Source organism: Brachyhypopomus gauderio, chromosome 12 (assembly GCF_052324685.1).
Source record: "Brachyhypopomus gauderio isolate BG-103 chromosome 12, BGAUD_0.2, whole genome shotgun sequence".
Taxonomy (NCBI): domain Eukaryota; kingdom Metazoa; phylum Chordata; class Actinopteri; order Gymnotiformes; family Hypopomidae; genus Brachyhypopomus; species Brachyhypopomus gauderio.
In genome coordinates, this window is record NC_135222.1 from 21,712,459 (window position 1) to 21,726,434 (window position 13,976).

The window sequence follows — 13,976 nt, forward strand, 5'->3', positions numbered from 1 at the left end:
CACACACACGGACACACAGCCACACCCACACACGGACACACAGCCACACACACTGGTGAAGAGCTGCACCCAGTCACACAGCCACACCCACAAAGCTCACACACACACACACACACACACACACACACACACACACACACACACACACACACACACACAGGAACTTGCCTTGGCCTTCTGTAGGGGGGCCATGCGGCAGCAGAGAACGGCGGAGCAGTTTCTGCACACCTCCATGAAGAGCTTCTCATGCTGACGCAGGGCCAGACTCAGACTGGCTCCGTCCACCACCAGGCCGTGCTGGATCACATGGTCCTCTCTGATCCTGCACAACCACGTCATCACAATCCACTTTACCTGCCAGCCAAACCCTGTTTATTCAGGACATTTCCCTGGATGATTCAGTGGGGTGTGTGTGTGTGTGTGTGTGTGTGTGTGTGGCGCCTCCACTAGAGCTGCCGTCATGACTGGACCGCACACGGGGCCACAGACACACAAAGCACAGACAGTGAGGGGAGGAGAGAGGTTCTGGTTTGGGTTCTCTTGGGTCTGACTGTCAGCCAATTACAGAGAGGAATCTAATTAAGAACGGGAGGGAGAATGAAAGAACTGAAGAGGGGAGAGAGAGAGGGAATAAACGAGAAAGGGATAGAGAGAGGGAATAAACGAGAAAGGGATAGAGAGAGGGAATAAACGAGAAAGGGATAGAGAGAGGGAATAAACGAGAAAGGTATAGAGAGAGGGAATAAACGAGAAAGGGATAGAGAGAGGGAATAAACGAGAAAGGTATAGAGAGAGGGAATAAACGAGAAAGGGATAGAGAGAGGGAATAAACGAGAAAGGGATAGAGAGAGGGAATAAACGAGAAAGGGATAGAGAGGGAATAAACGAGAAAGGGATAGAGAGAGGGAATAAACGAGAAAGGTATAGAGAGAGGGAATAAACGAGAAAGGGATAGAGAGAGGGAATAAACGAGAAAGGGATAGAGAGAGGGAATAAACGAGAAAGGGATAGAGAGAGGGAATAAACGAGAAAGGTATAGAGAGAGGGAATAAACGAGAAAGGGATAGAGAGAGGGAATAAACGAGAAAGGGATAGAGGAGGGAAAAAACAAGAAAGGGATAGAGAGAGGGAATAAACGAGAAAGGGATAGAGAGAGGGAATAAACGAGAAAGGGATAGAGAGGGAATAAATGAGAAAGGGATAGAGAGGGGGAATAAACGAGAAAGGGATAGAGGAGGGAAAAAACAAGAAAGGTATAGAGAGAGGGAATAAACGAGAAAGGGATAGAGAGAGGGAATAAATGAGAAAGGGATAGAGAGGGGGAATAAATGAGAAAGGGACAGAGAGGGAATAAACGAGAAAGGGATAGAGAGAGGGAATAAACAAGAAAGGTATAGAGAGAGGGAATAAACGAGAAAGGGATAGAGAGAGGGAATAAACGAGAAAGGGATAGAGGAGGGAAAAAACAAGAAAGGTATAGAGAGAGGGAATAAACGAGAAAGGGATAGAGAGGGAATAAACAAAAAAGGGATAGAGAGAGGGAATAAATGAGAAAGGGATAGAGAGGGGGAATAAACGAGAAAGGGATAGAGGAGGGAAAAAACAAGAAAGGTATAGAGAGAGGGAATAAACGAGAAAGGGATAGAGAGAGGGAATAAATGAGAAAGGGATAGAGAGGGGGAATAAACGAGAAAGGGACAGAGAGGGAATAAACGAGAAAGGGATAGAGAGAGGGAATAAACAAGAAAGGGATAGAGAGAGGGAATAAACGAGAAAGGGATAGAGAGAGGGAATAAACGAGAAAGGGACAGAGAGAGGGAATACATGCATTCAGGGGCAACACTGAATGTTTCCAACAGAAAGTACCATTATTAATTAAGTCCCCGTAGTCCCTAGTGCTTGTTACAAATAAATAAATTAAATAAATAAATAGATAAACTGGATTTATCCAAAGAATTGACTGTGGTGCAACGCTAACCTTGAAGGAAGGGGAGGGAAGTGACATTTCGCAAAATTCTAACCATTCCAGTTAGACCAGAAATAAGGAAATGAAGGGGGGAGGTGTGTGTGTGTGTGTGTGTGTGTGTGTGTGAGAGAGAGAGGTGAGTGAATGTGCAGGGGGAGTGACGTAGGACAGAGAGGTGGAGAGGTAGTGTGTGCTCACCTGCGTGAGAGTCTGCGGAGCTGCTCGGCACACTCGTGATCCGTCTTCTGCTGCACCAGCTCCAAGGTGTTCATGGTGCGGTGGAAGTGACCGCAGGACAGACTCACGCTGACCGCCGTCTCGTGCTTGTCACCCGTCAACACCCACACCTTGATCCCCGCCAGACGCAGGGCCTCGATCGTCTCCTGAACCTTCTCCTGTAGCCTAGACGCACACACACACACACACACACAGTTGTAGTCACACTCTTCCTAGTTTAACTACAGAGCCAAGAACACCCAGACTACAGTGCTTACACTCTAGTAAAACCCCTCAGACGTGCCTGCTAGCACATTTGCCAAGGACAGTCAAGTCAAATTTATTTATATAGTGCTTTTTACAACACAGCTTTACAAGCGCATGGGTCCAGCTCTCTAATGAGCAAGCCAGGAGTGACAGTGGCAGGGATTAGGAAGAAACCTTGGGAGGACCAAGACTCAAAAGGGAACCCATCCTCCATTGGGTGGGTATAAGTCCATATTTAAAGTTCTATTTCTAGAGCGAGCAGTCACAGTCCCTCCGACGTGGACGTTGGGTCTCAGGTAGGAGTCGAATAGGCGTGTCCCCACAGGCCAGCCAGACCTTCTTCTTCTTCTAGTGCTGCTGGACAGTGGGAAGCTCCCTGTGTTTCCCCAGCCCCATTTCCGATACTGCGCTCAGCAGCTCAAATCTCCACACATTTCAGGGTAATAGAGTTCTTCACCAGGCAGCCGCACTACGACAGGGACCCGTGGAAGCGCTCAGGCTGGCGCTGCGAGGATTAATGGCTTCTTGAATTCCACGGGGACTCTTTTCATGACTATGTTTTCTGTGGGGCAGATGAAAGCTGCTGCTTTTGTAGCACAGGGAGGACTTAACAAAGCACAGAGCAAAGAGCGGGGCGCACGACACGAGCTCACATCACTGCAGGCTCTGGGGGGGGGGGGGGGGGGGGGTGTTTATAGAGCAGGGCTGCACACGGAGGACCCACTCAGACGGCATTGTGCCAGTGTTTACCAACCGTGCTTCATCTCACTACTTTACGCACTATAACATGACTGAGGCTTACAACAGAGGCACTGAAATCTAGCCTCCCAGGACATAGAGCTGTTTACCGTTTAACACATCTAATTATCATGATGATGTAAGGGAGGGAAACCATTCATAACTGTGATGCTGTGTGTCCCACATTCACAATGTTTCAGAGCCAACCAGGACGTCAGATCCTCAGCACAGCAGGTCTGGAGGCCCGAGGGCAGCTGGCAGCAGGTGGCTACAGGACCCCGGGCCTTGGCTGCATCATTACTTTGATGGTGTGTGACTCCACTTTGTCCAGCTCAAAACGACAGGCTGATCAGTGCGATTACAGAGAGGCGGCTGAAGAGGTGTGGACAGCTACGGTGGACAGAGGCCCGTCAGGGTCAGGGTGATTCATCTGTCTCTGCTCGACTAGTCTACGCTTCTCAGTACTGGGCTGGTGTTAGAGGAGAATGGTGTGTGTGTGTGTGTGTGTGTGTGTGTGTGTGTGTGTGAGTGAGTGAGTGAGTGAGTGAGTGAGTGAGAGAGACAGAGATAGAGACAGAGAGGGAGGGAGAGAGACAGACAAGACAGACAAGTGGGAGAGAGAAAGAAAGAGCGAGAGTGAGAAAGAGAGTGAGAGAAAGAGTGAGAGTGAGAGAAAGAGTGAGAGTGAGAGAAAGAGAGTGAGAGAAAGAGTGAGAGTGAGAGAAAGAGTGAGAGAAAGAGCGAGAGAAAGAGTGAGAGAAAGAGCAAGAGAAAGAGCGAGAGTGAGAGAAAGAGAGAGAGAAAGAGTGAGAGAAAGAGTGAGAGAAAGAGCGAGAGTGAGAGAAAGAGTGAGAGAAAGAGTGAGAGAAAGAGAGAGAGAAGTGGTCTTAAGATAACTGCTGCATGATTACACAAGTGCCTGTGTGGGGAATTGACCTAATCAGAACCCAAAGCCAGCCGACTGGCGACTCAGTCGAAATCGTGGACACACACACACACACACACACACACACACACACACACACACACACACACACACACTGAGAGCACATGTCAGAAACCTACAAACGATTCTTTCAAGTTGGAGCTAGCAACTCCTCCACCCACATATGCAGATCCCCATAAGGCTGAACCACATGGTGCTGTGTAGGAACCCAGAGCAGCCCGGCAGGAACCCAGAGCAGCCCGGGCAGGAACCCAGAGCAGCCCGTGCAGGCCGGCGTGGGCACCCACTCACTTGTCCTCCACACCAGTGGCTCCCAGCACCTCCAGGTCCTTCTCGATGAAGTTGAAGGTGTTGGCGAGCCGCTCCTCCCTCTGCTGCAGGGCGGTGCGTGCCTCGTGGATCCGACGCTCCACCTCCTTATACTCCTCCACGCTGAAGAGCCTGTAGGCCACCACCAGCGTCCGCAGACCCTTCTAGAGGCGCCAGAAAGACAGGGGAAGAACAGAGACTTCAGAGCGCTTCACTCACACTTGTATTGTAGAATCTCACCTACTTCTATAATGACGTAGTCTATAGACAGAGACCATTAACTCAGAGGAAACAACAACATCATTGAGCACCGCTCAAGACGGCAGGATTATCAGTACTGGTCTTTAGAGAGTCGCCCCTTACAGCACTGCTGAGGGAAAAGTTGCTGCATGAATCTGTGTGTTTGTGTAAAGGTGTGCTGTGGGTGGACTGGGCCATCTGTATGGGAGTGTCTTTGGTCTGCTCTTCTAATACTGAGCTTGGTATAATGTCAACGGTGCAGACAGACAGCACAGCACCGCTGTCTTTAGCATCAGCACCAGCTCAGCCTTTATTTCAGATTCACACAGAAACGCACCGAGATGCAAACTGCAGCTCAACTGGGCACTAAGACTAATTTAGTCTTGAGAAAGACTGGCCACCATTAGGGTTCCCACACTCGACTCCATCCCTGAGTGAGTATTAATGTCATGCTCGCTGTGACCATTTTCAAAGACCAGCCCTAAAATCAAACTGGGTGAGTAGTGTTTCTCGTATTTCTGTGGTACCAAGTGGAGCATGTATGTCTGTCACAAATCAACATACACTATATTGCCAAAAGTATTCGCTCACCTTCTGTGACTCACATATGAGCTTAAGTGACATCCCATTACTAATCCACAGGGTTCAATATGATGTTGGTCCACCCTTTACAGCTAGAACAGCTTCAACTCTTCTGGAAAGGCTGTCCAAAAGGTTTAGGAGTGTTTATGGGGATTTTTGACCATTCTTCCAGAAACGCATTTGTGAGGTCACATACTGATGTTGGACGAGAAGGCCTGGCTCTCAGTCTCCGCTCCACAATTCATCCTAAAGGTGTTCTATCGGGTTCAGGTCAGGACTCTGTGGAGGCCAGTCAAGTTCATCCACACCAGACTCTGCCATCCATGTCTTTATGGACCTTTGTGCACAGTCATGTTAGAAGAGAAAGGGGCCAGCTCCAAACTGTTCCCACAAAGGAATTGTGCAAAAAGTTTTGGTATGCTGAAGCATTCAGAGTTCCTTTCACTGGAACTAAGGGGCCAAGCCCAGCTCCTGAAAAACAACCCCACACCATAAACCCCCCTCCACCAAACTTTACACTTGGTATAATGCAGTCAGACAAGTACCATTCTCCCGGCAACTGCCAAACCCAGACTTGTCCATCAAACTGCCAGATGGAGAAGTGCGATTCATCTCTCCAGAGCACGCGCTGCCACTGGACTCTAGAGCATCTGACACTTTGCGTTGCACTTGGTGATGTATGGCTTGGATTCAGCTGCTCGACCATGGAGACCCACTCCATGAAGCTCTCTGCACACTGTTCTTGAGCTAATCTGAAGGCCACATGAAGTTTGGATGTCTGTAGTGATTTACTGCAGAAAGTTAGTGACCTCTTCACACTATGCGCTTTTCATCATCCACTGATCCCGCTCAGTTTTTACGTGACCTACCACGTCGTGACAGAGCTGGTCGTTCCCAAACACTTCCATTTTCTTATAATACAGTTGACTGTGGAATATTTAGGAGCAACGAAGTGATTGAAACACCCGAATCTGATCATCTGGATGGGTGAGCAAATACTTTTGGCAATATAGTGTATATCCCAGATTATCTTGCTTTCCTTAGATTTTCCTGTGCAGGCTCTCAGAACCGCGCTGCCCTGCACAGACTACACACACCACAGACTACACACACCACAGACTACACACACCATCTAGTCTCTTACCAGAGCAAACTCGTCCACGTGCACCCTCGTCTTCTCAATCTCGCCACTCTTAGCGTAGGGAAGAATAGCAGACTCCGCCCCTTTAGAGAACAACACCTTCTCCCCTGTCAGACAGCAGGTCATTAGCTAATTGATTTCTGGCTCATTGTAAACTCTATAGCAGGCATGAAAATGGGTCAGGGGTTAAAAAGGTGAGAAGACCGGGGGGCGGGGCATGTGACGTCATGGGGATACGGCGACGGGGCGTTGACATGTGACATGGGTATACTGCGAGGGGGGGGGTGTTGGGGGTGGCTGCTGGTGTACGGGGATACAGCGACAGGTGATGCCAAATATTACGGAGCTCGTAAGGTGACGTCATGTAAAAAATATAATAACGCGTGGCCACGACTTACTAACGCATGCGAACGACTTACTAACGCGTGCGAACAAGATAATTAAGTATTACTTTATATAAGGCCAGGTTTACCTTCCTTGGGCAGTCAGTTTGCGAACATTCCTGGGATCTGCTTGCTTTGCTGTGAAAAAATAAACTTTGTTGCCGCGTGTGAAAGGCGACGTTAGTATCTCGTTCCCACGCGTTAATAAGTCGTGGCCACACGTTATTTATTTATTTTTTACATGATGTCACCTTACGGGCTCCGTAAAATATAGTAAAATCCATAAAAAAATTTTTTTTGACTGTCATGTCAATGGATTCAATGTAAACGCAATCCGTAAACGCAAGAAACCGCTTTCGCCATTCCGGATGGATCAGTCAAAACCATTACGTCTTAATGAACCAATACATACATCAGCAGCGAAAATTATTGTAAAAATACCAGGTTTACGTGTTTTTATTTTCTAACATGAGCTAAAGCACAGGGTAGACTCAAACGACAAGAGTTTACAACTTCATCTTCAACCTTTTCAGCCCTGGTGCGAATGTGATCCTCACACGTCATTCACCAGTTACAACTACAGACACACTAGAAAAAAATCTTGTTTCTTATTTTATGTCACCGTTAACTACACGGGGTTGACGCGAACTTAAATAGGTAGATAGATGGGCCTATTATCACAAGAGCTTGTGGTTAGATCTGACAGTGTTCAACGCTGTAGCGAACGGCAGTAACTTTGTTTTACCGCAAAATATGAAAACGATTGAAACCATTAATAACCCAATTAAATCCACCCAATTAAAAATGTACGATCTGGTAAATGTAGTGGTAAATGTACGATCTGATAAATGTAGTGGTAAATGTACGATCTGGTAAATGTAGTGGTAAATGTACGATCTGGTAAATGTAGTGGTAAATGTACGCTCTGGTAAATGCAGTGGAAAATGTACGCTCTGGTAAATGCAGTGGAAAATGTACGCTCTGGTAAATGTAGTGGTAAATGTACGCTCTGGTAAATGTAGTGGTAAATGTACGCTCTGGTAAATGTAGTGGTAAATGTACGATCTGGTAAATGTAGTGGTAAATGTACGATCTGGTAAATGTAGTGGTAAATGTACGATCTGGTAAATGTAGTGGTAAATGTACGATCTGGTAAATGTAGTGGTAAATGTACGATCTGGTAAATGTAGTGGTAAATGTACGATCTGGTAAATGTAGTGGTAAATGTACGATCTGGTAAATGTAGTGGTAAATGTACGATCTGGTAAATGTAGTGGTAAATGTACGATCTGGTAAATGTAGTGGTAAATGTACGATCTGGTAAATGTAGTGGTAAATGTACGATCTGGTAAATGTAGTGGTAAATGTACGATCTGGTAAATGTAGTGGTAAATGTACGATCTGGTAAATGTAGTGGTAAATGTACGATCTGGTAAATGTAGTGGTAAATGTACGATCTGGTAAATGTAGTGGTAAATGTACGATCTGGTAAATGTAGTGGTAAATGTACGATCTGGTAAATGTAGTGGTAAATGTATGATCTGGTAAATGTAGTGGTGATTGTACGATCTGGTAAATGTAGTGGTAAATGTACGATGTGGTAAATGTAGTGGTATATGTACGATGTGGTAAATGTAGTGGTAAATGTACGATCTGGTAAATGTAGTGGTAAATGTACGATCTGGTAAATGTAGTGGTATATGTACGATGTGGTAAATGTAGTGGTATATGTACGATCTGGTAAATGTGGTGGTAAATGTACGATCTGGTAAATGTAGTGGTATATGTACGATCTGGTAAATATAGTGGTAAATGTACGATCTGGTAAATGTAGTGGTAAATGTACGATCTGGTAAATGTAGTGGTAAATGTACGATCTGGTAAATGTAGTGGTAAATGTACGATCTGGTAAATGTAGTGGTAAATGTACGATCTGGTAAATGTAGTGGTATATGTACGATGTGGTAAATGTGGCGGTAAATGTACGATCTGGTAAATGTAGTGGTATATGTACGATGTGGTAAATGTAGTGGTAAATGTACGATCTGGTAAATGTAGTGGTAAATGTACGATCTGGTAAATGTAGTGGTATATGTACGATGTGGTAAATGTGGTGGTATATGTACGATGTGGTAAATGTGGTGGTAAATGTACGATCTGGTAAATGTAGTGGTATATGTACGATCTGGTAAATATAGTGGTAAATGTACGATCTGGTAAATGTAGTGGTAAATGTACGATCTGGTAAATGTAGTGGTAAATGTACGATGTGGTAAATGTAGTGGTATATGTACGATGTGGTAAATGTAGTGGTAAATGTACGATGTGGTAAATGTAGTGGTAAATGTACGATCTGGTAAATGTAGTGGTAAATGTACGATCTGGTAAATGTAGTGGTAAATGTACGATCTGGTAAATGTAGTGGTAAATGTACGATGTGGTAAATGTAGTGGTAAATGTACGATGTGGTAAATGTAGTGGTAAATGTACGATGTGGTAAATGTAGTGGTAAATGTACGATGTGGTAAATGTAGTGGTAAATGTACGATGTGGTAAATGTAGTGGTAAATGTACGATGTGGTAAATGTAGTGGTAAATGTACGATCTGGTAAATGTAGTGGTAAATGTACACTATTCTGCCTTGTCCCCGGTGTAGCACTAGGTCCTGCTTCTCGTCCCGCTTAGCAGTAAATGAATAACATGAATGAAGAACGTTCGTATGATTGAAACGCTATTTGGCCTCTATGAAGGTTCTGGGCGGAAACTGCTGTCCACTGTCATTGAAATAGCCAATTTCGGAAGTGCTCTGTTTGCTAATTAAGTCAATATGATAATTAAAATATAATCTCCCGACCCCCCCCCCCCCCCCAACAAAAAACTCATCGGATCTACACACGTAGGTCACCCTTTTCAACTTCAAAACGGCGAATTTCGCCGAAAGGTGACAGATTTTCATGCCTGCTATAGGAATCTTTAGGGTTATTAGCAAACTCTTCAAGGTGATGCTAGTGTAGTAAATATGAGGTGTGTATGTGGCACACCTACCTGATGGAGTCTGCAGGATTACACTCATTCGCCGTCGGTTTGCATCAAACTCCAACACATGAAGGAGTTTATACCTGTAAATCAGGTAAAACAGGTAATAATAAAAGTGAAGCGTAGACCTTCTTACTGAAATCTGAAATGACCTCCCACAAACTTATAAGAAATTTTTTAACTCACTTTTCTGATTTGCCGAATGTTTTGACCTCCATGGTTTCTCCACTGACTCCGGTGAAGGTCACACCCATTCTGCAACACAACGACACGAGCACACGCATGGTCAGGAAAGGCCATCATTTCAAACATGTTGACTTAAGAACATTGTAAACCAAATACACAGCAGAATGAAGCCCATAACACGTGTGTGTGCTGCAGCGTGGGGAAGGCCGGGGCGCCAGGCCTCACTCCCACCTCCTGGTGGCCTCCACCAGGGCCTTCTCGTCAGGGGAGGAGGCGTAGTACTCCATCTGGGAGGTGAAGCCGTTGGCGTGGGAGAAGGGGTCACCGACGCTATCTGGCTGATCATAGCTGATCTGCACCGTGTGGCACAGAGAGACAGCTTTCAGGAACAGCTCCTCCTCCCTGCTCTGAGACACACACACACACACACACACACACACACACACACACACACACACACACACACACACACACACACACACACACACACACACGTCACACACGTCACACACGTCACACAGAAATGCTTCAGCCGTTTTCCTACATTTCTGTAGAATACGGCCTTGGTAGTTCTGATCTCCTAGTGCACTACATCTCACCAGGTGAGGAGCGGAGCCGTCTGGCGTGTCATCGGTCAGGCCCTCCGGGACCAGTTTGCCGTTGATCTCCTGATATTTGATGCCGTTGATGGAGCACTCCCGGAACTGCATCTCGTTTTCAGTCAAAGTGCCGGTCTTGTCTGTGAAGACATACTCCACCTAGAACACATCAGACGTTAGTTCATCACAGACAACACATGGAAACAGGGCATTACAAACAACCACCACCTGTCTGTTTACACCTTTACATCATACAACACACACACAGACACACACACACAGACACACACACAGACACACACACACACACACACACACAGACAGACAGACACACACACACACACACACAGACACACACACACAGACACACACACACAGACACACACACACAGACACACACAGACAGACACACACAGACAGACACACACACAGACACACACACACACACACACCTGGCCCAGCTCTTCATTGAGGTCGGAGGTGTTGACTTGGGCCCTTTGGTCACTCTCCTCATGGTACAGGTCCAGGTCCCAACCAATGAAGAAAGAGCCCAGAAACTTCTGCATCTCCACGGTGACGTAAAGTGAAATTGGGATGATGAAATTGTAGAGGACCAGAAAGGCCAGGAAGTCAGAGATAAACTTCAGAATCTGAAAAGTAAAAACACACACACACACACACACACACACACAGACACACACAGACACACACAGACACACACCCTTGAGGTCTTCTCAAATAAACATGAGGGGAAGTGCAGGCAGCAGTGATGCTGAGACGCAGAAGGGAGCAGGCTGCCAGACCCACTACACACACTCCCCCTTTTCTGCCTTATCTAAACATGTGCAGCTCTTAAGGCTGAGAGTCTGGGCACACAGCTGGAATAAACGCGTAGAAAAACGTACATCTCATGACTGGCGTGATCATACGGCAGAAAATATGAAATCAAGGCAATCACCCATAATATAATAAAAAGTTCCTGCCATCTCAAAAAGAAAAACACACAAAGAATCTACTCCTCCTCCTTCCACTCAGCATATATGAGTGATTTATACTGCACTAGCCAGTGAGCATTTACATTTATTTAGGGGCAGTGGGTGAGGTCCAAGACCAAACAGGGGATATGCAGAAACACTGAAGTTAATTTCACTAACTTCTTAAGATGTTTTAAACCTTCCAAAAAGACCTCATTGCCACTGTAGGTTCTAATCATCAACAAATATCACTTAGGTCCCAACAAAGAATAATAACTCTCAGTTATTCATCACCCAGGACAACTTGGATAAACAAAATGGTGAATAATAAACAATGAACACGGTACTCATGACATGTGCCTCAATGAGTTTGTTCTGCATTCTAATTCTTTTCAGTGTGCATCAACTCTGAGTTTTTCTTTATGTCTTTGTAACAGACGCAGGCATGTTGGGTCTATGTGTTGGGCAGCACCTCTCAAGAGAGGGGAATGAGTAGCGAGAGTGAGAGAGAGGGGGATCAGTAGAGAGAGTGAGAGAGTAAATACAGTAAATACAATAAATACATTCATGCATACTTTTTGCAGTGAAATTGTTTAGGCAAAGTTAAATACCAACGAAAATTTAATACCTCATAAAATCATGATTAAAGACTTTTTAATACTTTTTAAGGGGCTTAATTTTTTCCAAAATCAATGTATTAAATTTTAATACTTTTTAAGACCCCGCGGACACCCTGAAACAAAACTATCAATCACATGTCCACCTATACGGAGCTGCTCTGCATTCCAGCATATTCTATTTATACGTGTATTAGTGGGTGGAGGCGGTGTGGAGACTGTGTGGAGGTGGGGTGTAGCGGCGGTGTGAAGGGTGGAGGCAGGGTGGTGTGAAGGGTGGAGGCAGGGTGGTGTGAAGGGTGGAGGCAGGGTGGAGGCGGGGTGGTGTGAAGGGTGGAGGCAGGGTGGTGTGAAGGGCTCTTACTTTGCTGCTGTTGCGCTCCAACTCAGTCTTCTGGTTGTAGAAGGGCTCGTCCCACTTGTTCTCCGACTGCCAGGCGTACTTTAAGATGGTGCTGATGACAGCCTCGAAAAGCAGGATGCCCAAATAGATGATGAGAAACGTGTTCATCGACCTGAGACCACACGAGATTAAAACATGTTCATCGACCTGAGACCACGCGAGATTAAAACATGTTCATCGACCTAAGACCACGCGAGATTAAAACATGTCCATGAAACAAATTAAGTGGAAAGGAAAAAAAATAAAAATAAATAAAATTAAAAAACTCAAAACAACAACAAAAAAGCCCTCACGTACTTTTCTACCGCTGAACGCTTCTGTGACTTGCATTTGTAGTTCAGGGCCATTTTTGATTCCATCCCCGTGTATATGGCCACACCTGAGAGAGGAGGAACACACAGACAAACATGACACAACAGCTCCAAATAGCAGTTACACCACACCGAACTGAGGCAAAAGGATATTGCAATGAAGGGGTACAGAGAGTTTGCAGCTACACGTGAAGAGCACGTTCAGGGAGGCAACAATCACACCAATACCCACCAAAAATCTCTTTGGTGTTTTTGAGTCGTGCTCCTCGAAGCAAGAGGTTTTCTGGACCTAGAGGTCTGGATGGAAAACAAAAGAATCTGACAGGTATTCTAGCCACATACCAAGTCCACAATTTGTCCAGATTATATTCTGACAAATAAACAAAAAAAAAAAAGGTGATTTTACAACTTCCAGTGTCATAATTGATCTTGGGTGTACATTTCCAAACGTACCTCACTATCTCTTCTCCCTGATGTGTAACGGTTATTCTACCAACAAACCTGCAAGTGGGACACACACACACACACACACACACACACACACACACACACACACACACACACAGAGAGAGAGCAGAGCAAAGCCTGGGTCAACAGCACACCTGCAGACGGTCAGTTTTGTTCTACAATAAAGCCTCCTGTTATGGTGAGCAGAAGGGCCTGGGTGTGAAGTGTCCTGCAGTGAGTGGCGTTGTGGAGGGGAGCAGAGCGCATGGGGGTGGCCTCCCACACTTCTGTTACCTGTACAGGTCGGCCTCGGGCTGCTGGCACTCCACCACGGCCTGTAGGGCCTCCAGCTGGGGCCCAGACTGAGACACGGCCGTCTCCGGCACGGCAAAGTGGGTCTGCACGCAAGAGCCGCACACAAGAGAGAGACAGAGGGCCAAGCAGTCAGATATTACCAGCCAGAAATGACTTCCTGATCTGTGAGCTCACATCAGGGAAGCTGTGATGAAATGCAGACTTTGACTTCACACTTAAGCACTTCAGATATAGTGTCATACAAAACACCATGACCAATATCATCAATGATATGTAATGAATGCAATATTATGTCTCACG

The 13,976-nt window shown here is 45.8% G+C and overlaps 1 protein-coding gene across 5 annotated transcripts in view; it reads right to left on the reverse strand.

The window, feature by feature from the left end:
- atp11b (ATPase phospholipid transporting 11B) overlaps window positions 1-13,976 on the reverse strand; it is a 41,919-nt gene that overhangs the window by 14,734 nt on the left and 13,209 nt on the right. For all 5 annotated transcript variants that reach the window (XM_077023832.1, XM_077023829.1, XM_077023828.1 and 2 more), the window contains exons 7-20: window positions 13,656-13,759; window positions 13,368-13,415; window positions 13,147-13,211; window positions 12,901-12,982; window positions 12,565-12,715; window positions 11,062-11,259; window positions 10,610-10,768; window positions 10,242-10,417; window positions 10,011-10,079; window positions 9,834-9,907; window positions 6,409-6,512; window positions 4,425-4,606; window positions 2,165-2,368; window positions 169-322 (exon numbers count right to left, since the gene is read on the reverse strand). In XM_077023832.1, the coding sequence (XP_076879947.1) occupies window positions 169-322; window positions 2,165-2,368; window positions 4,425-4,606; window positions 6,409-6,512; window positions 9,834-9,907; window positions 10,011-10,079; window positions 10,242-10,417; window positions 10,610-10,768; window positions 11,062-11,259; window positions 12,565-12,715; window positions 12,901-12,982; window positions 13,147-13,211; window positions 13,368-13,415; window positions 13,656-13,759 (1,770 nt within the window). The remainder of the gene's footprint in view (window positions 1-168; window positions 323-2,164; window positions 2,369-4,424; window positions 4,607-6,408; window positions 6,513-9,833; window positions 9,908-10,010; window positions 10,080-10,241; window positions 10,418-10,609; window positions 10,769-11,061; window positions 11,260-12,564; window positions 12,716-12,900; window positions 12,983-13,146; window positions 13,212-13,367; window positions 13,416-13,655; window positions 13,760-13,976) is intronic.